Here is a 24,275-nt window from a genome sequence, read left to right as displayed (position 1 = left end):
CAGTCCCCGCAGTGGGGTTTGTGGCGGGGCGCTGTGCTTGGGCAGAGCAGGAGGGGGGACGGAGCTTCCCTGCCAGCCCCCTCCTGTGCTGCACCCGGGGGGGGGGGGGGTGTTTCATGCCAAGAGCCTGCCAGCCCCCCCCTCCCCAGCTCCTGCCCGGGGCAGGGGGTGCACAGCACCGCACCGCTGCAGCGGCCGGGGGCCCCGGGGTTGGGATGCTGCTCTGGGGGGACCAGCACCCCCTGAGAAGGGGCCACCAGCGCTCCCCATGCCCTGGCGGGATTTGCTCGGACGGCCTCCCCCCTCCGGGCCCATCTCCGACCAGGGAATTCATTAGCTGTGACTCATTTAATTTGTCTGGTGATCAATATTTTTTGCCAGCTGGTATTTGGCTCCGTTGCTCCCTTTCTTTCTCTTATTAATTTAGCGGAGGCTCTCTGTCTGCCTGGCAGCTGATGATTGTGCTCCTGGTAGCGAGGAGCCCCCGTGCCTCAGTTTCCCTGGCGTAGACCCGGAGGGTGACCCCGCTTTCCCTCCCTGCGGAGGAAGGCTGCAAAGCTGCTGCGTCTCCGGCTGCGCCGCAGGAGCCCGAAGCCGTTCGCCCCTTCCCCGCGCAGCGGGACGGGCCCTGCGGCCCCAGGACCCCCCGATTTTGAGGCTGCGTCTCTGATGGTGGAGGGATGGAGGGATCCGGTCGTGGCCTTTACCGGGGGGCGGGGAGGGGCCCTTTGCGGCTCCGAGCCCGGCTCAGCAACCGCCTGGAGGGGCTTTTCCCAGCCCGGGCGCTGGGGGGGAGCGCCCGGCCGGAGGAGGAGGAGGAGGAGGAGGAGGAGGGGGAAGGTCCCGGTGGTCCAAAAGCCGCTGGGACCCCCCGGAAGCCGCGGGGGTTCCGGGGCCGGGGCACCTCGCGCTCTCTCCCGGGGACCCCAGGGCCGCAGCCCTCGCACCGGCCGGGCGGGGTCCCCGCTCTGCTGCGGGGCGCGGGGGGGGGTGGACCCGCGCCGCGCGTGGGCGTGGGCGAGTGCCAGGCCGGCGTGGGCGCGGGCGGGGGGGGTGCGGGCGGGCCTGGCGCTGCGTGGGCCGTGCCCGGCGTGACCCACCGGGGGCTGCGGGGGCCGCCCCGGACCCTCCCGCTCGGCTCGGGGCCGGGGCGGGCGCCGCTGGCCGGGACCAGGGGCCGGCGCTGCCGGCGCCGCGACGGGCGCTTGCCCGCGGGACCCTGCCGGTCCCTGCCGGTCCCTGCCCGCCCCTGCCGGTCCCTGCCCGCCCCTGCGGGCTGCGGAGCCGGGCGGGTCCGCACCGGGGGGCGCTGCCGTCCCGCCCGGAGCCTCCCCCGCCCCCGGCCCGCCCCGGCGGGGCGCAGAGCGGCGGGGCCGGTGGCGGGGCCCATGGCGGGGCTGCGGGCGCTCTGGCTGCTGGCGGCGGCGCTGGGCGCGGCGGGGGGGCACCCGCAGCCCTGCCGCGTCCTGGCCCGGGCCGGCCCCGCCGTGCGCCTCGGGGCGCTGCTGCCGCCCCCCGCCCCCGCCCGCGCCCGGCTCCGCGCCGCGCTGCTGCGAGCCGCCGGCCCCGGCCCCCGGGGCGGCCCCGGGAGGAGCCCCGGAGGGGGCCCCGGCCCCGGCCCCGGCCCCGGGGGGCCGGCGCTGCCCTACAACCTCAGCCTGGAGGTGGTGGCGGGAGCCCCGGCGTCGCGGGACCCGGGCTCGCTGGCGCGGTGGCTCTGCGGGGCGCTGGTGGTGCGCGGCGTGGCCGCCGTCCTGGCGCTGCCCCGCTCCCGCCGGGAGCTGCTCCAGCTCGACTTCCTCGCCGCCGCCCTCCAGATCCCCTTCGTCAGCCTCCTCGACACCCGCGGGCCCCTGCCCTTCCGAGCGCAGGTAAGACCCGCACCCGCACCCGCACCGCCCGGGCGCGCCTCGCCGCCGGGACGCTCGGACGCGGCTGCGGGGACCGGGGCCGCCGGGACGCAGCTCTCCGGCCCTGCTCCCGTCCCCGCTTGCCGTGCCGGCTCCGTCCCTTCTCCGTCCCTGCTCCCATCCCGGCTCCATCCCGGCTCCTAGCCCGATCCTCCTCCCGGCTCAGTCCCGGCTCCTATCCCGATCCCGGTGCCAGCTCCAATCCCGGCTCTACCCCAGCCCCTCATCCTCGCTGCATCCCGACTCCCTCCTGGCTCCATCCCGGCTCCCATCTCGGCCCCGTCCCACCCCCATTCCCACCTCCATCCCGACCTCCATCCTGGGTCTATCCCAGCCTCATCCCGGGCCCCATCCTGGCCTCATCCTGGCTCTATCCCGGCCCCCATCGCAGCTCTGTCCCAGCCGCTTCCTGGCCCCCATTCCAGCCCCTCCTGGCTCTATGCCAGCCTCCGTCCCAGCTCCGTCCTGGCTCCATCCCAGCCCCCCTCTCAAATCTCTCCTGACCCCCTGTCTGGCTCTATCCCAGCCCCATGCCAGCTCCCACTCCAAGGCAACTTCCCTGGCTCCCCCGGCAGCCCCACGCACCCCCAGCCCCAGTCCCAGCCCTGGTCCAGCCCCAGAAGGGCTCCGGGGACATGCCTTGGCACTGGATCCCCGCAGGCCCCTGGGCCGCCCGGTTCAGCCCCGCTGTCCCAGGAGCGATGTCCGTACGCGCCGGTGCCGCGTTTCGCAGCCCAAACCCTGCCAAGCCGAGACCTGGATTTGTCCCTCTCCCTTCCCTCGGCCGGTACCTTCTGGGAACAAACCACCTCCGCATGGGGCTGTACGGCATTTGGGCCCCTCCACGTGCACGCTGGCCCTGGGCTGTGCCTGGGCAGAGGTGCCTCCTCTCCTGGCACATGGCAGGACCGCGGTCGCCCCTGTCCCGCCAGCCTCCCCCCGGGCAGGCGGTGAACGCGTGCAGGCTGCGGTGCCCTCCACACGTGCTCGTCTGCTGCCTGGCGAGCGGCGTGTCCTTGGAGCGCGCCGGCTGCGGGGAGCTGGGGCAGCGCCTGGCTGGGAGCGTGAGACCCTTGTGCGTGGGCAGGGGGACGCACAACCCCCTGCTCGGGTGCCCACGAACCCTCTCGCCCGCCCAGCCAGGGAACCCGCGGGGGTCTCCTCCCCGGGGCTCTCCCTCTGGTCCCTGGGCATCCCGCTGGCTTCGGGGATGGGTGCACGGCCAGCACTGGGTGGGGGGACCATCTACCCGGGCTGGGACGGGGCTGGGAGCAGGCAGGAAGCAGGCAGGGAGCGGGCAGGGAGTGCAGGGTGGCTCCAGGGCAGAAGGGGCAATGTCTGGTGCTGCCTCTGGGCTCTTCCCACGGGCAGGAGCGGGGCGGGGGGACAGCCACAACCCCTGTCTGTCGGCAGAGCCCTTTCCACTTCCACATGGACCGGCAGAGCTCGCTGGAGACGCTGGTGGACGTGCTGGTGAGCGTCCTGCAGGCCAATGACTGGCAGGAGACCAACCTGGTGCTCTGCCACCCCTGGGACGTCGCCGGCTTCCTCGGCCTCTGGGCCCGCCGCTCCCAGCTCTTCCTCCGCACCATCCTGGACCTCGGCTACCTGGACGAGCCCGGGGCCAGCCGCTACCTCCGGCAGCACGGGGAACGCTTCAGGGCCCTCTCCAGCCCCGTGCTGGTGCTCGGCTGTGACCTGCGGCGCGCTCGGCTCGTCTTCCAGGCGGCCGAGGAGTTGGGGCTGCCGCCGCAGGAGTTTCACTGGATGCTGGGCTCCCCGCTCAGCACCAGCGAGCTGCAGACCAAGGGGCTGCCCCTGGGGCTGCTGGCCTACGGGGAGGTCAACCGGCCGCCGCTGGAGCTCTTCATCCAGGACGCAGTGGAGCTGGTGTCCCGGGCCATCGGCAGCGCCGCCCGCGTCCGCCCCGACCTGGCTCTCCTGCAGACGATGGTGAACTGCAATGACAGGCGCCGGGCGGGTGCCGAGTCCTCGGGGCTCTTCCTCTCCCGGTAAGGGAGGTGCTGTGGGTGCCCCTTCCCCCGCCCCGACTCCATTGTATCGGGATGCACAGGGGCTGTGCCCCAGCCCCGGGATGGGGGTGAGGGCAGAGCTGGGGGAACCCAGGGCTCAGCGCACGGAGCCCAGCGCAGTCCCTGGTGTGTGCAGCCGCCGCTGTGGGGCTCAGCTCCCCCCCCCCGGTCCCCGCTGCCCCCCCGGGACACGATTTGTGCTGGCTGCACGGGGGGGACGTGTCACTTCAGATCTCCCTAACGCTGCCCGAGCACACTTGCGCTATAAATATTAATAACACTTGGCCCTGCCAGCATGGCGAGCTGCAGGGTAGCGGCAGCGGGGCTGGATCCTGCTGCTCCTCCCTGCCCTTGTCTATCCCCGAGTCAGGCACCCCCTGCTCCTGGGCCCAAGCCCCGTCCCTCGGTCCCTCACTCCTCCCGGCCGCGGCCCCGGAGCCGGTGACGCGGGAGCTGTGACACCCCCCACCACCACTCCCCCCCCCGCCAGGTTCCTGGCCAACACGTCCTTCCACGGCCGGACGGGGCCCGTGCGCATGGAGAACGCGACGCTGGTGCGCCCGGAGCAGCAGTACCGCGTCTGGAGCCTGCGGCGGGACTCGCGGGGCGAGCCCACCTGGGTGACGGTGGGCACCTGGCAGCACGGCAAGCTGGAGCTGGAGGAGGGCGCGTGGCAGAGCCACCGCCAGCGCAAGAGCCCTGGCGAGGGGGCCGGGGGGGCCCGCATGAGGCTGCGGGTGGTGACGCTGGTGGAGCACCCCTTCGTCTTCACCAGGGAGGCGGATGAGGACGGGAGCTGCCCGGCTGGGCAGCTTTGCCTGGACCCCGGCACCAACGACTCGGCCGTGCTGGACGCCCTCTTCGAGGAGCTCGGCGCCAAGAACGGCTCGGTGCCGCGGGCGTACAAGAAGTGCTGCTACGGGTACTGCATCGACCTGCTGGAGAAGCTGGCCGAGGACGTGCCCTTCGACTTTGAGCTCTACATTGTGGGCGATGGGAAATACGGGGCCTGGAAGAACGGGCGCTGGACGGGGCTGGTGGGGGACCTGCTCAGCGGCGCGGCCCACATGGCCGTCACCTCCTTCAGCATCAACTCGGCGCGGAGCAAAGTCATTGACTTCACCAGCCCCTTCTTCTCCACCAGCCTGGGCATCCTGGTGAGGACCAAGGACACGGCCTCGCCTATCGGGGCCTTCATGTGGCCCTTGCACTGGACCATGTGGGTGGGCATCTTCGTGGCCCTGCACACGACGGCACTCTTCCTCACCCTGTACGAATGGAAGAGCCCCTACGGCATGACCCCCCACGGCCGCAACCGCATGAAGATCTTCTCCTACTCCTCAGCCCTCAACCTCTGCTACGCCATCCTCTTTGGGCGCACCGTGTCCAGCAAGACGCCCAAGTGCTGCACCGGCCGCTTCCTCATGAACCTCTGGGCCATCTTCTGCCTCCTGGTGCTCTCCAGCTACACGGCCAACCTCGCGGCCGTCATGGTGGGGGACAAGACCTTCGAGGAGCTCTCAGGCATCCACGACCCAAAGGTAGGAGAGCGTCCGGGCCGCTTCAGACGGGGTGAGACGGGGCTGAGGTCCAGGGAAGGGGGCAGAGGGGGGCGGGGGGTGTCTGTCCTTCCTGCTGGGATGAGCGTGAAAGGTCTCCCCAGCCCCGGTCCTGCAGCACAGCCCCTCCCGAGGCTGTGGGGGTCTTCCCAGGCCCCCAGGAAGCTTCGCGTCCCCCCCACCCCGGCGTTTAATCCTGGCCTCAGCTCCAGGGCGGGGGAGAAGTGGGGTGTGCTCCCGCTGAGGCCGCCCTCGAGGGGCTCTTTGCCAGACACCCCGCAAGAGCTGCTGCTGCGTGTCCTCGGGCTGCCCAGAACCACCCCCCTGCCCGGGGCCGCGCAGGCTCAGGGCTCGGGGACGCGTCCCCAGGGAGCCGGGGGCTGTTCCCGCCCGGGCTGGGGGTACTGATGCTGGGGTGCCTCCTTCCAGCTGCATCACCCCTCGCAGGGCTTCCGCTTCGGCACGGTGTGGGAGAGCAGCGCTGAGGAGTACATCAAGAAGAGCTTCCCCGAGATGCACGAGCACATGCGACGCTACAACGTCCCCGCCACCCCCGCCGGCGTCACCATGCTCAAGTGAGGGGCGGGGAGAGCGTGGGGGAGAGCGTGGGGGGGGGGGTCCCCTCTTTTTTACCCTCCCAGGGCAGACATTGCCCCATCCCTGCAGCCTGTGCACCCCCACCCCGCGCACACACGTCCCCCCCCCACCCCAGGGAGGGGTGCCAGGTTGGGGGGACCCTGGGGAAGGGGGGCGCAGCCCCATCCCTGAGGGTCCCCCTGCGTTGGTGCAGGACGGAGCCCCCCAAGCTGAACGCCTTCATCATGGACAAGTCGCTGCTGGACTACGAGGTCTCCATCGACTCCGACTGCAAACTGCTCACCGTGGGCAAACCCTTCGCCATCGAAGGTTGGGGGGGCTGCGGCGGGCGGGGGGGCTCTGCGTGCGCGTGTGTACGCACGCGCGTGCTCCGGCTGCGGCCGGGATGGGGCCGGGCCCTGCTGTGGCGGGGAGGGTGCCCGCTCCGTGGCGGGGGCTGTGCCCCCCTCGCCCCAGCGCTTCCGCTCTCTCCCCCCACCCAAGGCTACGGCATTGGCCTCCCCCAGAACTCGCTGCTGACCTCCAACGTCTCCGAGTTCATCAGCCGCTACAAGTCGGCCGGGTTCATCGACCTCCTGCACGACAAGTGGTACAAGATGGTGCCCTGCGGCAAGCGGGTCTTCGCGGTCACAGAGGTACGGGCGGCCGGGCCCTCAGCTCGGGGGGCTCAGGGAGGCTGGCCCCCCTCCCAGCCCAGCCAACACCCCCCGTCTCCCCGCAGACCCTGCAGATGGGCATCTACCACTTCTCGGGGCTCTTCGTGCTGCTCTGCATCGGGCTCAGCGGCTCGCTGCTCACCTCGCTGGGCGAGCACGTCTTCTACCGCCTCGTCCTGCCCTGCATCAAGCGCAAGAAGAAATTCAACTACTGGCTGCACACGAGCCAGGTGGGGCCGGCGGGAAGGGGCTTGCCCGGTGCCCGTAGACAACCCCCCCACGCCGCTGCTCCCTCTTCCCTTGCACAGCCTCTGCCCTCCTCCGGCCCTGGGCCATCACCCCCACACCATCACCCCCCATCTCACTCTTCCCTCGTTGCCCACAGAAAATCCACCGGGCTCTGAACACGGGCACGGAGGAGCAGAAAAGCCGGCGGCTGAGCTTGGAGCAGAGGTAGGGCTGGGGCTGGGCAGCTGCCCCACTCTCCTCCTCCTCCTCTTCCTCCTCCTCCCTGTGGGCGGCCACGGTCCTGGGGGGCCACGCAGGGACCTCCCAGCCCCCAGCTCAACCCTTCTCCCCCTCCCCAAAAAGGTGCGACCTCCAGCCGAGGCAGGTGCCGGGGCAGCCCTGGAGCGCCCTGCGGAAGGAAGCGCGGCGGGTGCGCTTCCAGCTGGACAAAGCCCCACCCGAGGGCGAGGGGTCCCTGCGGCACCCCGGGAACGGGCGGGCGCTGCGGCCGCCGGACAGGGCGGCCAGCGAGAGCGAGCTCCGGGAGCTGGAGGAGAAGATCCAGGAGATGCGGGACCAGCTGCGCGCAGCCCTGGTGAGGAAGAGCGAGCTGGTGGCCGTGCTGGGCACAGCGAAGAGCGGCCGGGTGCTGCCCACCCCGCCGGCCACGGAGGAGCCCCAGGAGAGGTGATGGGGGGCGGGGGGCCGGGGCAGCGCTGGGCCCGCTCCTGGGTAGGGCTGCTCTGCAGGGAGGTGGGCAGGGCAGACCACCCCCCCCGCCCCTGGCTCGGAGCAGGAGCAAAGAGATGAGGGACAGAAGGAAAAAGGCCCTTGGGGGGCAGGATGGAGGGGGCCACGTCCTGGGGCTGCCTCCCTTCCCCAGCTCCGGGCCTTCGTCTCTTCCTCACCTCCCTCCGCCCCTCCTGCTGGCAGAGGGCTCTGGACTGCAGCCGAGGGGGTTATCCCGGGGGGGGCAGCGGGCTGAGGTGCGAGGAGACGCCCCCGCACCAGGGCAAACTGCAGCGAGCTGCTGGCAGACCCTTCAGCAACGCTGTGTTTTTTAGACCATGTAAATAAAGATGATGGAGAAAGATCAAGTCTGCTTTTTCTCTTCCAGCTGCAACCTAAATGCAGCAAGGCTTGGGGTGAGGGTAACCCTTCCCCTCCCTCCACAGGCACATGCCAGCCCGGCCCAGCCCACTGCAGGACAGCAGTGATGAGGAGGAGGAGGAGGAGGAAGGTGAGTAGCCCTCCTCCCACAGCGCAGGACAGGCCGAGACCCCAACCTCCCCTCTGGGAGAGCCAGCTCCAGGGGTGCAATGCCGGGCTGATCTCCAGAGCCCCCCTCAAACCAGAAACGGAGTCTTCCTCGGGCAGAGGGTGAGAGACGGACATCACCGGTGCTGGCCCATTTCTCAGCGCACTCCCCTCGCCCCTGCCAGCGGAGGGGATTCAACATCCCACAGTCCAACTGCGGGTGACCGTGGGCGGCCGTAAAAGGACCGGGGCGAGAGCGCAGCGAAAGAAAGACCTTCCCTCCCCGCAGCCTTTCCACTCGCACAAAGAGGCTGCCGAACAGCGGTGAGCACAGCCGCAACGGGGACTTGTGCTCGGCCCTCCCTGCCCTGCCACCACCCCCCCTCCGAGCCGTACCGGGGCAGACGCTGGCACCCCAGGACGGTGGCAGGGGCCTCTGAAGTACTGAGTGCTCGACTTGCTGCGCTCGCACCCAAGCCGCAGGGATCCTCACACCTCAACTTCCAGCAGGAACCCAGCACAACTGCTAGCAGGACACCAGAGCAGCACCGCAGCAGCTGTTAGATATAATATTTATTATATACAAACACTTTTTGTACATTAATTAAATAGTATGAACTCTACTCTTCATTCATCAAATCATTTGGTTTGTTTCCCCCCTTCCCCTCCCACCCACCCGCTCCTCTTCAAAGCCTACGATTATTCCTTGCGCTCTGGCACATCCACACTGCGGGCAAGAAGCCAGTTGCCACCGAGGGCCCTTCCCAGGAAGGCTGGTTGCAGAAGGATCTGACATGCTGGCCACGAGCAGGCTCCCCCATTCCCCAGAGCAACACCCAGGGCTCCTTGAGACAAAAAGAAAAAAAAAAAGGGGGGGGGGGCACCTGGGAAATGCAGAGAAAGCGAAGTGGGGGGCTCTGAGCCCCCACGGTGCTGACATGGAAACCCTTTCCTGGTGGAAGACACCGAGATGCACACAAGAGCCCTCCAAGGGAGAGGGACTCCACAGAAGCTGCTCAGCTGTGGGGAGACGAGGCTGAACGCGGGGACACCTCTACAGCGACCCAGCTCCCCCCCAAAGAGCAGAGTGCCCCACGCGCCGCCTGCCAGCGCTGCCCTTTTCCACCACGATTCTCCCCGAGCTTCTCTCTCCTCTCAGCCCCACAGACACGACGCACTCCTGCGCACTCCGCTCTACCTACAAGCGTATCCCCTCCTTCCAGCCATATCCTTGCGTGGGTCCAGCCCGCCCTCAGGGGCGGCCAGTCCCCGTCGCAGCCCCCCAGCTCAGCCCCGTGGTACCAAATCAGCCAGCTGTACCGCAGAGGCATCGGGTACAGCCAGCTTCACCTCCGCTGCCAGGGAAATGAGGGAAAATAAGCTGAAATGTCTCGGCTTTAGTGTTTTGGTTCTTTGCTAAACCATCTCATGCAACAGTTCAGCCAGCGAAAAGCCGATCTCTCCTCTGGGATGGGGCTGATCTTAAATGCAAACATGTCCCACTGAAGGGACAAGGCACTGAAAAGCAAACTACATCACTCACAGCGGCAGGCGCCGAAAGCAGAGCTGTGCAGAGACAGAGCTGCCGTCCTCCTTGTCCCAAACGTCGCTACAGACACTGACGCTACAGATCAGCTCCCAGCAGATACTACTCGAGACCATCTGCCTGTGCCAGGAGCTCCCATTTTATGCTGGCCACATACCCGAAGAGAGGCCAAATTCCCGAAGTCCCCGCAGAGGTCACCAGCAGCAGAAGGGACAGCATTTCTCCAGGGCTGACCAGCGCAGGAATCGACCCTGCTGCTTCCAAGCCGAGCGAAATGCATCTCTCCTGGGATGGAAGCTCTAACCTGGACACAGCAGCTTCTACCCCCCAAACCCCCTGACCGAAGGAAGTTCAAGGACAGATAAAATGGGGCTGAACTGCAGTTTCTGCTTTGGTTATTGCCCAGCTTTGCCCCGGCATGAGCAGATCTAGTGTTCGGGGAAGGTCTTAAGCTCCTCTTCCCCTTAAGGAGAAGGAAAGCTTACCAGGTTTCTCCTCTGCCCTCTGTGGCTCTCCCAAGGGTGTCTGAAAACACTCTCCCTGTTCGCATGCAGCTGCTATTCTAACCAGAAAGTTGCCACACACACACACATGGTCTGTCACAAATCAGCTCACACTTGTGAACAGCACCTGGACTGCAAACACGACTGCAGGGGGCAAAGCTGGGGCAGCCGGGGGCAAGGAAAAGCCGGGGCACGGAGCTGACCGCAAGGCTCGAGCAGGCAGCCCGCTCGCCTGCAGCCACGGCACGAGGCCCCAGAGCCTCGCAGGCTGTGGGAGCGAACGCCTCCTCCCTCCCTCCCGGCAGTCCCACGCACATCAGCCTCTCATACACAAGCGCACACGTGCTCTTCCCAGGGGTGTTCACTGCAGCACCTTTTCTCTCTGTCCCAGCCGCTCTGCCTCTGCTAAGAGGAATTCATGGGTTAAGGATGATGGTGAAGTGAGAAATAGTAACAAACAAAATCCAAATGCCTTCCTGGCAGTCCACAATTACAGTGACAGGGACTCAAGACTGGCTCCTCAAGTCTGGCTCCGCGCAAGGTTTGGAGCTAGGTGTACTATCTGCCGGCGCTGGGCAAGGGCTGCTTTCCCCCCGGTCCCCGAGAGCACGACCCAAGCATCTGTCCTGATCAGCGTCCTCCACAAAGGCAGGAGGGGTCTCTGCCACGCTGCTGTTTGCAACGCAGTTCTTGCCACTAGGTTTTGCTTGGCTGTCTGAGCCCTCGGCAGCCTCAGTCTGCTCAGGAAGGGAAGGGCTGGGGACGGAGGCCCCCTCCTCCTGCAGCGGGACGAGGGGCGCAGCTGGTGCCGCCTCTGCGGCGGGGGGAACATCTGCTGCAGCCACCACAGATGTTGAAGTGACTTCAATGGTGATGGAGCCCATGGCCGTCTCCGGGTGGTCGCTGCTGACCCTGATGCGGGCAACCAAACTGGAGGCAGCGGCAGCATCCGGAGGGTTCCTGTTGGCCACGGCTTCGTGTACCACGTTTGGCTCCAGGAGGGTAGTGCTCAGGTCGGAGAGAAACGAGGCTTCTGTAACGATGGCGGCTGTCTCAGCTACCCAGTTCAGATCGCTGCCAACTGAAGCCGCTGTGGCAGCGGCGATGACGCTGGAGGCCTCGCTGGGAGTCAGGGCAGCCGGGCTGCTGCTCTCCCCAGAGGGCCCGGCGGCCAGGTGGGGTCGGCGGCTCCCCACGTCAAGGGGGGCGGCTGTAGTGTTGTTGTTGAGGTTGTCTTGGAGCGTCGTCTGAGTGCCCTGGCCCACCTGCTGGTTCTGTAACAGCATCTCCTGGATCCTGATCTGCTGGAGAATGGCCGGCAGCTCATAGTGATGGAAGAAGTAAATCATCGAATGCTAGGGAAGGCAAAGGGAAAGGAGTCACTCATTGGGCCTGGGCTGTGAGCCCAGACGTACCTTAGAAAGCTATGCTTTCCTCTCGCTGTAAAGACAGTGACTGGAGAATTCGGCTGCTCTGACAGCCAAGCGGTTATCTGAAATTTTGGAAAGATTTATCCCTTCTACTACGATTCCTGAAAGCTGCTTTTATAGTTTCTCTCTGAAGACAGGCAATGGAGTACAACCCCCCTTCCCTTTTAAGGGCTGAGAACATGAAGGATAAAGGCATTTCGCTGGCCCATCCTCAGTTCCCCGTCTCCATCCTGCAGCAGAGAAAGGGGCAGGTCAACAGCCAGAGACACGCAAAAGGTTTGCTTGAACCAGGATACTGGAGACATCAATTTGGAGCTGGTCTTGCCAGCACCTTCACTGCACAGACCTGACCAACTCCTCAGCCTCTGCATGGGAGATCCGCAGTGGGATTTCCTCCAGAAAGACGGGACAGAAATCCTTCCCTAACCCCTTCCAAAACTCACCTGACACCAGCCTGCTGTCAGTCACGTGGCTGGATTTGAGCCAGCGACCAAAAAGTCCTGCTGTTCAATAGCCTCCTTCTGCTGTTCCGTTTCCAAACCAGAGATTATTTCAATCTCTTATAGAAATAAAGATCGCTACTCAAACTCAGCTTGACAAGAAGTTTGATAAAAACCAACTGCGGTTGATTTCCTTCACTTTTTAGCAGCACAGGCAGCGTGAGCAATCAGCAATGTAACAGTTTAAAGCGCAGGCAGCCAGACCCCTCTGGGGCGGGTGGAGTGACCAGGACTGAATTCACAGGATGGCACTGGCCTCCACGCGGCTGCGTGCACCAACGTGCAGCAGAAGAGGCAGCTACTGACCTGGATGAAGAGCCACGAGGTGACGAGAGCCAGGCTGCTGTACTGCCCGTTGAATCGATAGTGGTAAGCATAGAAGGCAAAGTGGTACAGATAGAAGAACCTGGACAGAAAGGCAATAAATATCAGGATACGTCAACGGACAGGACAAACCTGAGTTTCTTTCCACTCCTAACTCTGTTCTGAGCTGGGGCACCTTGCACAGGGTGGTGCAGACTCCCATTAACAGGTAATTAGAATTGCCTCGCTATGAACAGGACTTCAACAGGGCAAACCAAAGGGCAGGCAAAGGACTGAGGTGATTCTCGAGAGCCAGGCATGAGACCCAAAGTGGAAGGGATTGCACTTTGGCCCCTATGACGCGTAGGGCAGCTCCCGAGGAGACGTACAGAAGCTCTCAAGAGCGGAAGCCCTCCTGCCCGGGAGGGATCCGACGCAGCCTCCCACCAGAGAACGGGACACGCAGTGAGAAGGCGCAATACGGGAACGGGGTCGCAGCCAGCTCTTACCTGAGCCAATGCCTCTTGCTCGTATTGGTGTGGCAACAGATAGCGTCATACTGGTCAGCCAGCCACACGATAAGGATGATGTAAAACGCAGTTGTGGTGTCGTTGAAGAACTCTGACATAATGGCCTCCATACCTACAGGACAGAGGGTGTCCGACATCAGCACGCTGCAGGGCACAGACACCAGTTCGGCAAAGGGCTTCCCAAAGGGGCACGCGAAGGAATCCTGTGTCGTGTCCAGAGCTGGGGCTGTGCGACCGTACAGCAGAGACCACAGCAGGGTAAGTTAGCTCTGCTTAAAGCAGCAGCCGAGGGCAAACACGTTTCACTGCTGACTACAGTCACCACACAGGCCAGAGGATCAGCTGGCCAGGACAGCGCAGATTTTGGGGGGTTTTTTGTTGCTTGTTTTTTAAATTCAAATTGTGCTAACGCAACGTGGTCACAGGAACCGTGAGTCTGAAATGAACTAAAGTGTCAGACAAAGCTTCAGTTTACGTAATTTCCAAATGAACGGCTTTTCCAGGGGACCCAGAAGGACAATGCAGCTCACTGTGCCATCAAATTCCAGAGCCTTCCACCTTGTGATGTGTGGACACACTAACCACCTGCCGTGGCCGGGTCAGAACAGGGAATTATACTTTCTGCAGACCCCAGAGGGACTTGCTGCACGTACACAAGAAGCAAGCTCACGTCCTTACCTACTAGAGCCAGAATGACAGTGAGGAGGGGAGCTGCAGGGAACGCAATTGTCATGTTCATTTCCAGCATCTGTAACAAGTCAACTGCAAGAAGGAAAACATACATAACACAAAGTGGATGTGGGGGCGCAGAACCCTCCACCCCCACACTACTCCCCATGCACAGCACCGCAACGTGCAGTGAAGCCCACTGTCCCAAGTCCACCGTTCCTGATACTCGTCAAGAGACAGAACAGCTCTCGCAAGCACGGTGACAGGGGTACAGGGGGGATGTATTCCCTGGGCAGCTGCATGCAGGACCCTTCTAAACAACAACAGTCAAGAGTATATACGTGATACACTGTGCTGGAGCAGGCACAGTGCCCTGTACACCCTAAATCCCTTAGAAAATCCTTACCAATGAAGACAAAGATCTGATGGTGCGAGTAACGCAACAGCATCGAGACGGACAGAGTCTGAAATACGAGAAGAGAAGCCAGCGTTAGAGCCGCACAGGTCCAGGGAGTCACTTTCAGAATCACACTACAGCAGAGGCCTGGACAGGCAAGTTTGGACTCGCAGTGCTGCACAGCGTGCTGTGCATACGCCACGTTTGTTTGTTTGAGCTACGCAGACCGATTTCCCAAAGAGTAATTAGGACTTCACAAACAGCAACTAATCTTTGTATTACTGCAGCAAAATAGACAGTACGTAATTTGGTTGTGAAGAGACTGATTCTGAATATTTGAGCAGGGACCAAACCAAACAGCAGCAGCAGAGCTGGAACTAGGGTTTCTTCCTGTCCTACGTCTGTGCTCCTCCCAGCGGCTCATAACGCCTCTCCGACAACGGTCACCCAGCACTCCTTTCCTCCTCTCTCACTGGCCACAATATTGTTGTACAAGTTGCTGCATCAGTGGACGGTCAGGCACAAAGGGAGACAGTCACCCAAGACTACGAACACAGGCTTAGTTATCACTTGGGATCTTGGCTAATACTTCTCTGTGATCACCTCACATAATCACAGGAGACTCGGTTCTGTCTTGATGACTCCTGGCAAATGAGTTAGACCTGTTCTTAAAAGTCTCAGAGGACAAACTTCTGCACGTCATGCCTTGGCACCCTGAGTGTTTAACTACACTTAGAGACTCCCGAACCTGAATCTCCCTTTTGACAAAAAAAACCATTATTTCATTCTATTTCAGCTCCTCTGTTTGTTTCACTTCTAGGACTTTAAGAACCTGCATTAAAAAAAAAACCAAAGCACCAGAGTAGAACCTCGTACTCCATCAGCTTAGCTTTAAAAGCAGATGAGAGCTCAGGCCTGTACTGTAACATCAAACATATGCTGACAAGCACCGGGCTCAGAGTCCAGGCAATGCCTACTCCTGTCGACTTACAAATATGACCATGATGACAAAGGCTGCCAGATATGAAGTCCTGGCCATCCACATGCTGACAAAGCGATAGTGCTCCCCAGACACCACATTGCGAAGGAAACCTGAAAAAAAAGCCACAAGCTCAGTGTGATTAACCCACAAACTAAGAATAAACTTCCAGTGCTTTCTAAAGAAATAGGATTTAAAGCAAATCTATGGCGACACCTCCTCATGGCAGCACTCTTGTTGTTATGCAGTGCAATAAGGCAGTAGGAAATCGCATTTGCAGACATCTCTCACCTCCCGCTCGTTTCATTTTGTCCTTGACAATAACATCCCTACACAACACAGGGAACTGTTCCCTGCATAGAGATTAATCAATAGTCAGAAGACGATATTCATGCATCCATCACAAAAATATCAACTGCTCTGCACAGTTGCTGAAAGCGATTCCTCCAAGCCTTACCTTTGTTTTCTTCGTTTTCAGCTAAAGCTTTGACACTTGACATCAGGATGTCATCATAACCCAGGAACTCATCCAGCAATAAGCGACTGAACCTGTCCCCAAAGCACTGATCCCTGGTAGGATCTAGAGAGAAGACAAAAAAACCCATTCAGAGTGTTCATACCTTAAGCCACAGAGGCGGCAAGGCAAGCACACAAGTCTTCTCATCACTCAAAAGGACACATTTGCCAGCAGACCTGCGTCTGCACTCGGACCTTTGGCAGTGTAACTAAATTGCGCAGGACTGGGAGGGAAAATGTCACACCCTGACAAATCTAGCCACGCTGTCAAAATGCTAATGTCAATCAGGCCTTAAGAATTACATCAGGGCTGTCATACACTCTGTTGGCACAGACATAAAGGGAGCTTGCCTTCTAGGCTTGGACTATCTCCCTAGGCTCACCCCAACTAATGGCCCAGAGAAACAAGTTCTGGTAAGACTCAGAGGGCCAGGTGGAGACTTTTTAACCATCAGCTGGCCTCAGCATGACATGCTGGGGTCCACCATCCCCATCCCCATCCCTCCTCCTGCAGCGGAGGACACACGAACACCTCCCCACAGCTCTGGGCACTAACGAAGGCTGCTCAATTCCATCTCATGAAGCTGGTACTACATGCTACTGTACAAACACTGATCAGCTTGTAAAAATAACCCAAATCTAAGCAAAACAGGAAGCAAGAACACAAATAATTTTTCAGGAAACTACTAAGATACTTCTGAAGGAGTTTGCCTAGCTGAATTGGAAAACCCAGGTCAGTAAATAGACATTTAACATGGAAACTGCCCATTACCTATACGAGATCACTGCTTAATACTCCAGCCCAGCTGTACATCAGTTTGATTAGGAGTAAGTAACGAACTCTAGTCTGACTGCTGCACTACAGCTCGTTACAGATCAATTATGATCACAGGCATGAGAAAGTTTGAGACCATATTTCTGGCCTGGACAGCTTTTAATGGAGCAAATACCAGGAGAAGAGAATGCTGTTCCAGGAAAACGGTCTGCTGGTGCTAACCGGGGCACAGAAATACGTTGAGACAGTGCCAAGCAGATCTGCTCGGCATCGTCCCTGGCACATGCGCAATTGCTCTCGCCACTGGTCTCTAACATTGTGCTGCTGCTGCTCCGTGCTGAGCCTGGATCTTCGGTACCATGAGGTTCTTCCTTCCTCAATGAGAAAACTGTGCTGGACATAACATTAGGAGTCACTGAAACAGGCTCCACCATTTCAGACTACTCCTCTTTGAAAGGTATGAAAGCAATAAGGACTCCATAAAGAAGCCCTCCCACGTGGAAAATGAGCGCCATCAACTGTTATAAATAGTTTCCACAAGACTAAAGAGGAAACGGTGCGTGGGTATCTCTGCAGAGGACTCACCACCCCTGCACCAGAGTGGGCTGGCTCCCTCACTCACCCAAAGTCACCACCATGACCGGGATGCTGAGGCGCTGGCGAGTGCTCTGGGACAGGCGCAAAAACCCATACTCCAACGAGTACTCCACAATGTACTCTTCCTGCGGCCACACTGCAAGGGAGGGTGGGAAGGGAGACTCAACAGCAGGGTTTGCAAACAATTACCAAGAAGAAATAGCACCTCTGGATTCCCTCCCTCGCTCCCACCACGTTCTGGAAAAGAGAATCCGTTGCAAACACAGGCTTCCTCCAACTAATTTAAAACAAATCAATACAAATTCGTTGAAGTTGCAGCCCATTGCCTTGATGTTAGTCCTTAATGTGAAACTTCTGGGAAAGCTTCAGGGCAGTGGTTCCAAGCTCTGTCAAGTGTTCTCCAGAATCTGCCCACATCTTTGCTTGGTGAGCCCTAGACCACTTGTTCTTGCTCTGTTCAATTTCTGCTTTCTACGTTGTTTAGGAAACAGCAGCAAAATACACTTTACACCTGCTGAACACCAAGAAAACACTCCACAGGGCAAGAGCACTGCACTTCTCGGGAGACAGAGGTCACTGCTGCAATTACAAATCTCAAAACTAGACGCAGGAGCAATTATGGCTTTCCAAAAAAATGTTGGTGCCTGAAGTTTCCTTGATTTTTTATTTCCTTATTTTTTTTAAAGAAAGGTTCAAAACAGATACTTTTTGCTGCATCACCTCTGAAAGGACAAAACCTCCTGCTTAAGTCAGAGCCAAGCAATTTAATCCCTGATCTTTCAAACCATCACAGCGTTATCTTGCAAGAGGCGAGGGCAGGCAGCTGTCAGGCATGTCACAACAACACAGCAAAAAAGTTAAAAGGACACAGTAACTTAAAAGAAATGTACCTGCCTCTTCTGACTTACAGCAACACATCACTGACAGAAATGCCCACTTTACCTCCCCGCCTCTGATCCCACTTCTTGGGCAGCAAACACAGGCTGGTGTGTTTGCTTCATCTTTTGTTTCCATTATAAAACAGGTTGAAGCTCAAATGGAAATAAAGTGTTTAAATAGCAACAAGATAATTACTTCCTTTGTGTCATAAAACCTTTTTCCATGGTAAAATATTCTGCCTAAACATCAAATTTGGTGTACTTACGGCATAAGAAACCTGGAAAACAATAAAAACAGGTATTTGGGGATTTGGGACCCATTTGAAAAAGATGAATTTTTAAACTATGTTGGGAAGCAGCACAATTCTCTCTCCCACCACATTGCTGGATCATTTCCCACCAGGCGTTCAGCAAATCAAGGCACAGCCCATCCGTGCACACAGCCCTGTACAACGTGACTCTCTTGCAGAACTTAGGCAACTATTAATAAAGGTATTGCACCAAAAATATTTACTGCTCTCTAGTCTTATGTGACTTAATGGTCTTAAATTCAGGATTAATGAGTTCTGGATCAGCATCAAGCAAAACCACTGCAAGACCAAGGGAACAGTGCCATTGCAGCGTCCAGTCTCACAATCCTCCACAGCTAGAACACCCAGTACTTCTGAACAGCAAAGAATTCCAGTCTTTCCAGGGACAAAAGTGTAACTGAAAAAGGCAAATTAAATAAGAATCCAATTACCATGTTTCTATTTTAACATCAATATTTTTAAATGGATTTCCTCCCCTAACCACTAGAAACAGAAGTTTTCCAACACTGGAATTCCATTTTAAATAATACAAAGCCACTAAATCTCCCTCTAGAGTTTATGAGACACTAGCAGCTTCAGTCATGCTGGAACAAGGGGAGGGATAAAGCAGGATGATATCCTGAACGATGCAGAGCAGCAACGCTGTATCTCGCAATCCATTAAAACTTGCTCAGTGGCTTTCAGGATTAATTAGCTATTCCAAGTACTGGTGTTGACTCAGGCACTCAAAATACAGCCCAAACCCTGTTAATACAAGGAGAAATGTGCGCTGTCAGTGGGATCCCTGCAGATCTCAATAGGACAGCGAACTGCTCAGAAGACGGAGGTTCACATTCATCTGAGATACGTGGCACCCATCACCGCAGAAACGTGATGCCAGACCAAGAGGCTTCAGCAAATTTTATAGCCCAGAGAACCCCCGACTCCCAGCCTCCCTCCAGCCGAAGGAAAGATCTTGCTGTGGATCTAGTGTTAGTATTGACAAGATTAACCACGGGTGAATGCATCAGGGAAGACATTTAAGGTTACTGTGCACGTGCCCGAAGAAGCCAGAAGGAATGAGACGTGCAGGGAAGATGCACGGGGCAGGGGAAGGAGAGAGCACAGATAGCAGTGGAAGTTGTCTTTACCTGCTCTGGCTAGCATCTCAAACTCGGACACAGTCTCCCTCAGAGGCTGCATACCTTTAGTGGCTGCTTCACTAAACGAGAACTCCTGGCTTTCGTTGTGGGTCAGTGCCTCGGTGCTGCTCACCCGGGATGGCTTGAGGAACACCTTGGGCTCGATATCCAGCTCAAACTGTGGGAAAATCGTGGCAGGGAAAGTCATGTTAGCAGTCACTTCAGTTCCCATCTTCTGTGCTCCCTCTGTGCCCCCAGCGAAGGCCTCCACCACCAAAAGGAGGACAAAAGAGGCCGCTTTCTCCGGCTTTACTTTCCATCTTAAACCATCAGAGGCTAACGTGGAGATTCAGGAAAAGCCAAGAACACACACACACTGTTTCCAGGTGACCAAGGGATCACAGAGGGACTGTGGCATACTTAAGATTCTAACAAACCACTTCTCCCCAAACCAACATCCAGGTTCCCATCTCCTTCTGTGTACACAAGGAACACGTCTTTACCTTGATAGAGCTGTTTTCAAACATATCCACAGTCATTTCCTCCTCTTCTTCCTCCTCTTCCTCAGCTGTGGACTCAACTACCATTCCTGGGAACTTCTCAACACCACAGAATTGCAGGAAGATGGGGGCTCGGCTCGAGTTGCGCTGTATTTCCACCCGCAAGATGCCATCGCGCGGCCATTTCTCTCGCACATGTTCCAAGCAGTTAATGGGTGAGCGGGAGAAGGCGATGTGAATGTAAGCCAGGATGAAGAGCACAAATAGAGCCTACACACAGCAAGAAACAAAGCAGAGACCATCAGCCCAACCAACCTTGACCTGTTTACAGACTCCCCAGTTCTAACCATCTCTTCTTTGCCCATAAAGACACTGGGTTAATTTAGATACATTAATTTGCAAGTATACAAGAACTTTTATGCTTTCCAACCCCGGTGGGTCTCTGCATCAACAATAAAGCAGCCCAGAATCAGGCAATTTCAGCACTGCTGTGTCAACAGGGGAACACAGCAGAGACAGCAGCAAGAACAATTTCCTTCTTGTTCACAAGACCAGAGCTGCCACCGATACCTGTGCAGGACACGTGTCCTGCTGAAAGCACAGGTCACACGCACAGGCCCCAGCGCCACGCAAGGTCCTGCAAACCAACACCATCCCCAAAACGACTGCACCGCAGGCAAACCGATCAAACCCAGCACCAACATGTGATGAGGCTCCAAAGCACATTGAAAGAAACGGAAACGCATCTGTGGCTTTCAACCATTCCCTCCTCGGCACAACGTTGTTTCCTGTTGAAGCCCAAAGACTGCCCAACTTTACAAAGGCAGAATAAAGCAAACCTCAACAAAAGACAACCCACCACAAGAGCAGGACAACACAAACCCATGGCAGAACTGCCAGCTCCACTTTCAGATCTGCCACTCGCCACTGCGAGGTACGGACTCTGCCACAGCGGAGATCGAGCCGGCCTGCCGAGGCTGAGCTTGTGGAGCATCACCACTCCCTTGCCCTGGCTCAATCCAAGGAACAGCTATAAAGTCACAGCAAAACAAAGTGGACTAATAAAATTCGTTCCCTATAGTGAGGGTAGTAAATCCAGCACAACATTACCCAATGCTGTCCACAGTTCACAGCTGAAAGCTCTGAGAAACGCTGGTGCAGTAAGCAGTACAGCTGAGTTTCATACATTCGCTTTCCAACTGCATTCAGATGCTCATTCCTAATTAAACTAGCTGTCCTTGCTACATTTCCTTCTTGACCTATTTGCTATGAATAAACAGACTGGTAAACATCACATCTGCAGAGGAGCTGCATCGGAAGATGCTAGGGAAGGTAAATCAGAAACACCTCCCTCGTCGCAGGAGGGGCCACGACGAAGCCGGCAGAACCACAAGGAGTGCCGGCACTCCGTGAACTCCGAGCACACACAGGACCACGGTCTCTGACTTCACCTCCTACCAGTACCCTGTGCACAGAGCCGAGACCAGGCTGAAGTCTGGCTGACTCCTAACCCTGTGGGCGGGAGCAGGCTGTTCTCTGCAGATGGCCTGCGAATACTCTTACTTCCTCGGGAGTGCTTTGATCAAAAGCAGACAGCAGCAAGGACCGCTACCAGCCGGACCACTCACTCTGCCCGAAAGCCTCGCCGTTAGCACCATCCCTGTTCCAGTCTCCCTGTCTGCCTGAATCCAGTTATACAACGGGGAAAAAAAAGACAGAGATGTTAAAACCTGGAACATTTCTTGGGAGGGGAGAAAACGTATATGTGCAGTATGAGACAAGTTGTCCTGAATGTTTTCTTGCTTTGAGTGGCTGTTTTCTTGCTTTGAGTGGCTGAATTTTAGAAACCCAGAGCAGAAGTGTGCTGTTGTCACCTGGTAAGCTCCTCTCCCCCCTTCCCCTTACTCTAATTTCCTGCGCTGGCAAGAAGTGTCAGCGTGTGCCCTGGAAGCCGCAGTGCAGGATTTAACCTACGGGCAGTTCACCCCACAGACAGTGACAGGCCCCTCTGTGGGTCTCCAATCCTGCACCCACATCGATAAGAAAGCAGGCGGGTTTTTACCCTGTTACGCAGAGGTTTGATGCAGTGCAGGCACAGCTGAGGACACTGACTGCTAAAAAGAAACGGGGTTAAAATGGGGTTGGGCATTAATCGCTTCCAGAAAAGACAAGACTCCAGCAAAACTCCAGCAATCAAATATCTCACGTATGCAATATATCCAAAAAGAGTGATTGCTTGGAAACAGAAATAGAAATCTTTCATGCCCACATCCCTGGAGCTGACCCACACCAGCCTGGCTGCCCAGCAAGCTGGCTCAGTGATCCCCTTTTTATTTCCAGATGTGGTACCAGAGCTCTGGTGGTGTCGGGACCACCGCAGCTCAGTGCACAGCTTGGGGTCGGTGGCCCAAACACAGGCTGTGACCTCTAGCAGAGCCAAGCTTTTTTGTGTTTATAAGGACATTTATGCCTTAGCGCCCGACTGCAGGCTAGCAAGAGGAATGTCCACTCCTCCCCATAAAGCCCCCGTAAAGCTGCCCCTCACCTTGAGGAGGATGAAGAACTCGAAGACGCGGCGGAAGGAGGGTGGGAAGAGGCGAGCATAGGTCACTGCCATCTTGAAGAAGAGCGCGTGGAAGAGGCGATCACGCACATTGATCAAGGGGTTCTGGTTGAGGTTGGGATTGCGGACACCCCGGTTGTTCCCCCCGCCAGCCCCGCCGCCCCCGGTGTTGTTGGCCGGGTGGTGGTTGTTGGCGTTCGGCTGGTTCTCGGACATCCTGAGGCCTGCGGCCGGGAGCCGAAGGGCGCTGGTGGCGCTGACCTGGGCCGGAGCAGCCGTTCCTCCTCCGCAGAGCGCACTCGGGGCAAGGCGGTCGCTCCGCAGGGGTCCTCGGGGCGAGAGTCAAGCGCTGCCTCCGAGGGGGCCGGGAGAAGCCCCGTGCCGGGAGCTGCGCGGTGCGGGGCGCCGGGCGGGCCGGGCAGGCGCTGCCGCCGTCCCGTTCTCCTCAGGGGTCGCCGCCCCGGGCCCGGCCCGGCCTCCTGAACACAGACGCCTCCTGAGCGGAAGGCGAGTCAGGCCTGGCGGAGCTTGGGCCAGGCTCCGGGGCTCAGCGGGCCTCTGCCTCGGCGGGGCCCGGGAGCGGCGCGGCCCGAGCAGGCCCAGCGGGGACGCGGCTCCTGGGCCGGCCCTGCGGCCATGGGGGGGGTCCGTCACCGGGGCGGGGCGGCCCGGCCCGGCCCGACACGCACCGGGCGCCTCGGCTCGGCTCGGCTCGGCTCGGCTCGGCTCGGCTCTCCTGGCGCGGCGCGGCGCGGTGCGGTGCGGTGCGGAACGGCCCAGTCCCGTACCCTCAGCGCCCCGCCGCCATCTTCCTCTGCCGGCACCGACGATGGCAGCAATGCGCCTGCGCGAGCACCACCGGGGAACTCTGGGACGGTGGAGGACAAGCACCGGCCTCGCCCCGCCCCGGGATGCAAAGTACGGGCCCTCCCACCATGCACCGCGCGCTGCCGGCAGCTCCGCACGGCAGCTCAGCCATGAAAACGCCAAAATTTCTGACAAAAAGGAGATTTCGAGTATAGAAATGGACGGATATCGCTTGGGCGTATGACGCCGTGAGGAAAAGCGCAGGAGTCGGAGGAGGCACTCGCCATGATGTGAAAATTACAACGTGAGAGAGCTTTAAATAGTGCTGCGGGGGGAGGCAGATTCGTGCTCGCTTCGGCAGCACATATACTAAAATTGGAACGATACAGAGAAGATTAGCATGGCCCCTGCGCAAGGATGACACGCAAATTCGTGAAGCGTTCCATATTTTTTCGGGGACGATCGCAACCCCCCCAACCCGGGGAGCCCTTTTTGGCCCCCGCTCCGTGCCCGGGGTGTCCCCAGACACGGCCCGTGGAGGCGCGGGGTGCAGCGGGCACGGGGGGGCGCAGGCAGAGCCCCGGGCGGAGCCCGCCAGCCCTGTGGGGACGGTCTGTGCCCCCCGCCAGAGGAGAGGGGTCCCAGGGGTGAGGGAGGAGATGGGCACCCTGAAACCTTTGCACCCCACGGTCCCAGCCCTGCTCAGGTCCCTGCGTGGCACAGACCCCCAGGGGACACGCGGCTGAGGGGGTGAGACCCCTGCCCCACGCCGGGGCACCCCAGAGGGGGAGAAGGTGGAGAGGAAGGAGCCCCAGGGAGGGTGGCAGGCAGGGACCGCTGCCCAGCCCGCTGCCCACCCGACCCCTGCCCCTGCCTGGGGACCATCCAGGGTGAGGAAGACCCTGGCTGGCCTTCGGCCACTCGGGGAGCCGCGGGGAAGGGGCTGCGGGGCGGCAGCAGGGCAGGGGGCCACAGCAGCCGCTCCGCGCCTCTGGTGCGAGGGCCACCTTGCTGCCACCCGCCTGCCGTACCCCCCGCCCTGTGCCCCGTGTGCCCCTGGTGGGGCTGCAGCGGTGCGAGGGCGACCCAGCCCCCGGGCAGTACCGCGGG

General features: G+C 59.5%; 2 protein-coding genes and 1 non-coding gene across 6 annotated transcripts; 2 read left to right on the top strand and 1 right to left on the bottom strand.

Annotated features, from left to right (window-relative positions):
• Positions 1-1,151: 1,151 nt before the first annotated feature.
• On the top strand, positions 1,152-8,390 carry GRIN3B (glutamate ionotropic receptor NMDA type subunit 3B). 3 transcript variants are annotated; one of them, XM_075524546.1, is made up of 10 exons: positions 1,152-1,871; positions 3,282-3,922; positions 4,434-5,484; positions 5,950-6,077; positions 6,293-6,408; positions 6,583-6,734; positions 6,821-6,985; positions 7,141-7,208; positions 7,347-7,670; positions 8,159-8,390. In XM_075524546.1, exons 1-10 carry the CDS (start codon positions 1,389-1,391, stop codon positions 8,229-8,231), a joined length of 3,201 nt encoding a protein of 1,066 aa, XP_075380661.1. In that variant the 5' UTR covers positions 1,152-1,388; the 3' UTR covers positions 8,232-8,390. The 3 variants fall into 3 exon arrangements, with proteins under 3 accessions (XP_075380661.1, XP_075380659.1, XP_075380662.1); XM_075524544.1 differs by having other exon boundaries at positions 1,153-1,871; positions 5,932-6,077; XM_075524547.1 differs by having other exon boundaries at positions 1,155-1,871; positions 3,324-3,922; positions 5,932-6,077.
• A 408-nt stretch (positions 8,391-8,798) lies between these two features.
• TMEM259 (transmembrane protein 259) lies at positions 8,799-23,065 on the bottom strand. 2 transcript variants are annotated; one of them, XM_075524548.1, is made up of 11 exons: positions 22,341-23,065; positions 19,799-20,065; positions 19,305-19,473; positions 17,011-17,121; positions 15,555-15,677; positions 15,110-15,210; positions 14,128-14,185; positions 13,731-13,814; positions 13,032-13,164; positions 12,526-12,625; positions 8,799-11,644 (listed from the first exon to the last, which is right to left on the bottom strand). In XM_075524548.1, exons 1-11 carry the CDS (start codon positions 22,572-22,574, stop codon positions 10,796-10,798), a joined length of 2,229 nt encoding a protein of 742 aa, XP_075380663.1. In that variant the 5' UTR covers positions 22,575-23,065; the 3' UTR covers positions 8,799-10,795. The 2 variants fall into 2 exon arrangements, with proteins under 2 accessions (XP_075380663.1, XP_075380664.1); XM_075524549.1 differs by having other exon boundaries at positions 19,359-19,473.
• Positions 23,066-23,510: 445 nt separating this feature from the next.
• Positions 23,511-23,617, top strand: LOC142420564 (U6 spliceosomal RNA). The gene has a single exon (XR_012778778.1). It is a non-coding gene; the product is annotated as a U6 spliceosomal RNA (small nuclear RNA).
• Positions 23,618-24,275: the final 658 nt, after the last annotated feature.

This window comes from Mycteria americana, chromosome 24 (assembly GCF_035582795.1).
Source record: "Mycteria americana isolate JAX WOST 10 ecotype Jacksonville Zoo and Gardens chromosome 24, USCA_MyAme_1.0, whole genome shotgun sequence".
NCBI classification, from domain to species: Eukaryota; Metazoa; Chordata; class Aves; order Ciconiiformes; family Ciconiidae; genus Mycteria; species Mycteria americana.
This window is presented reverse-complemented; position numbering and strand designations above follow the sequence as displayed.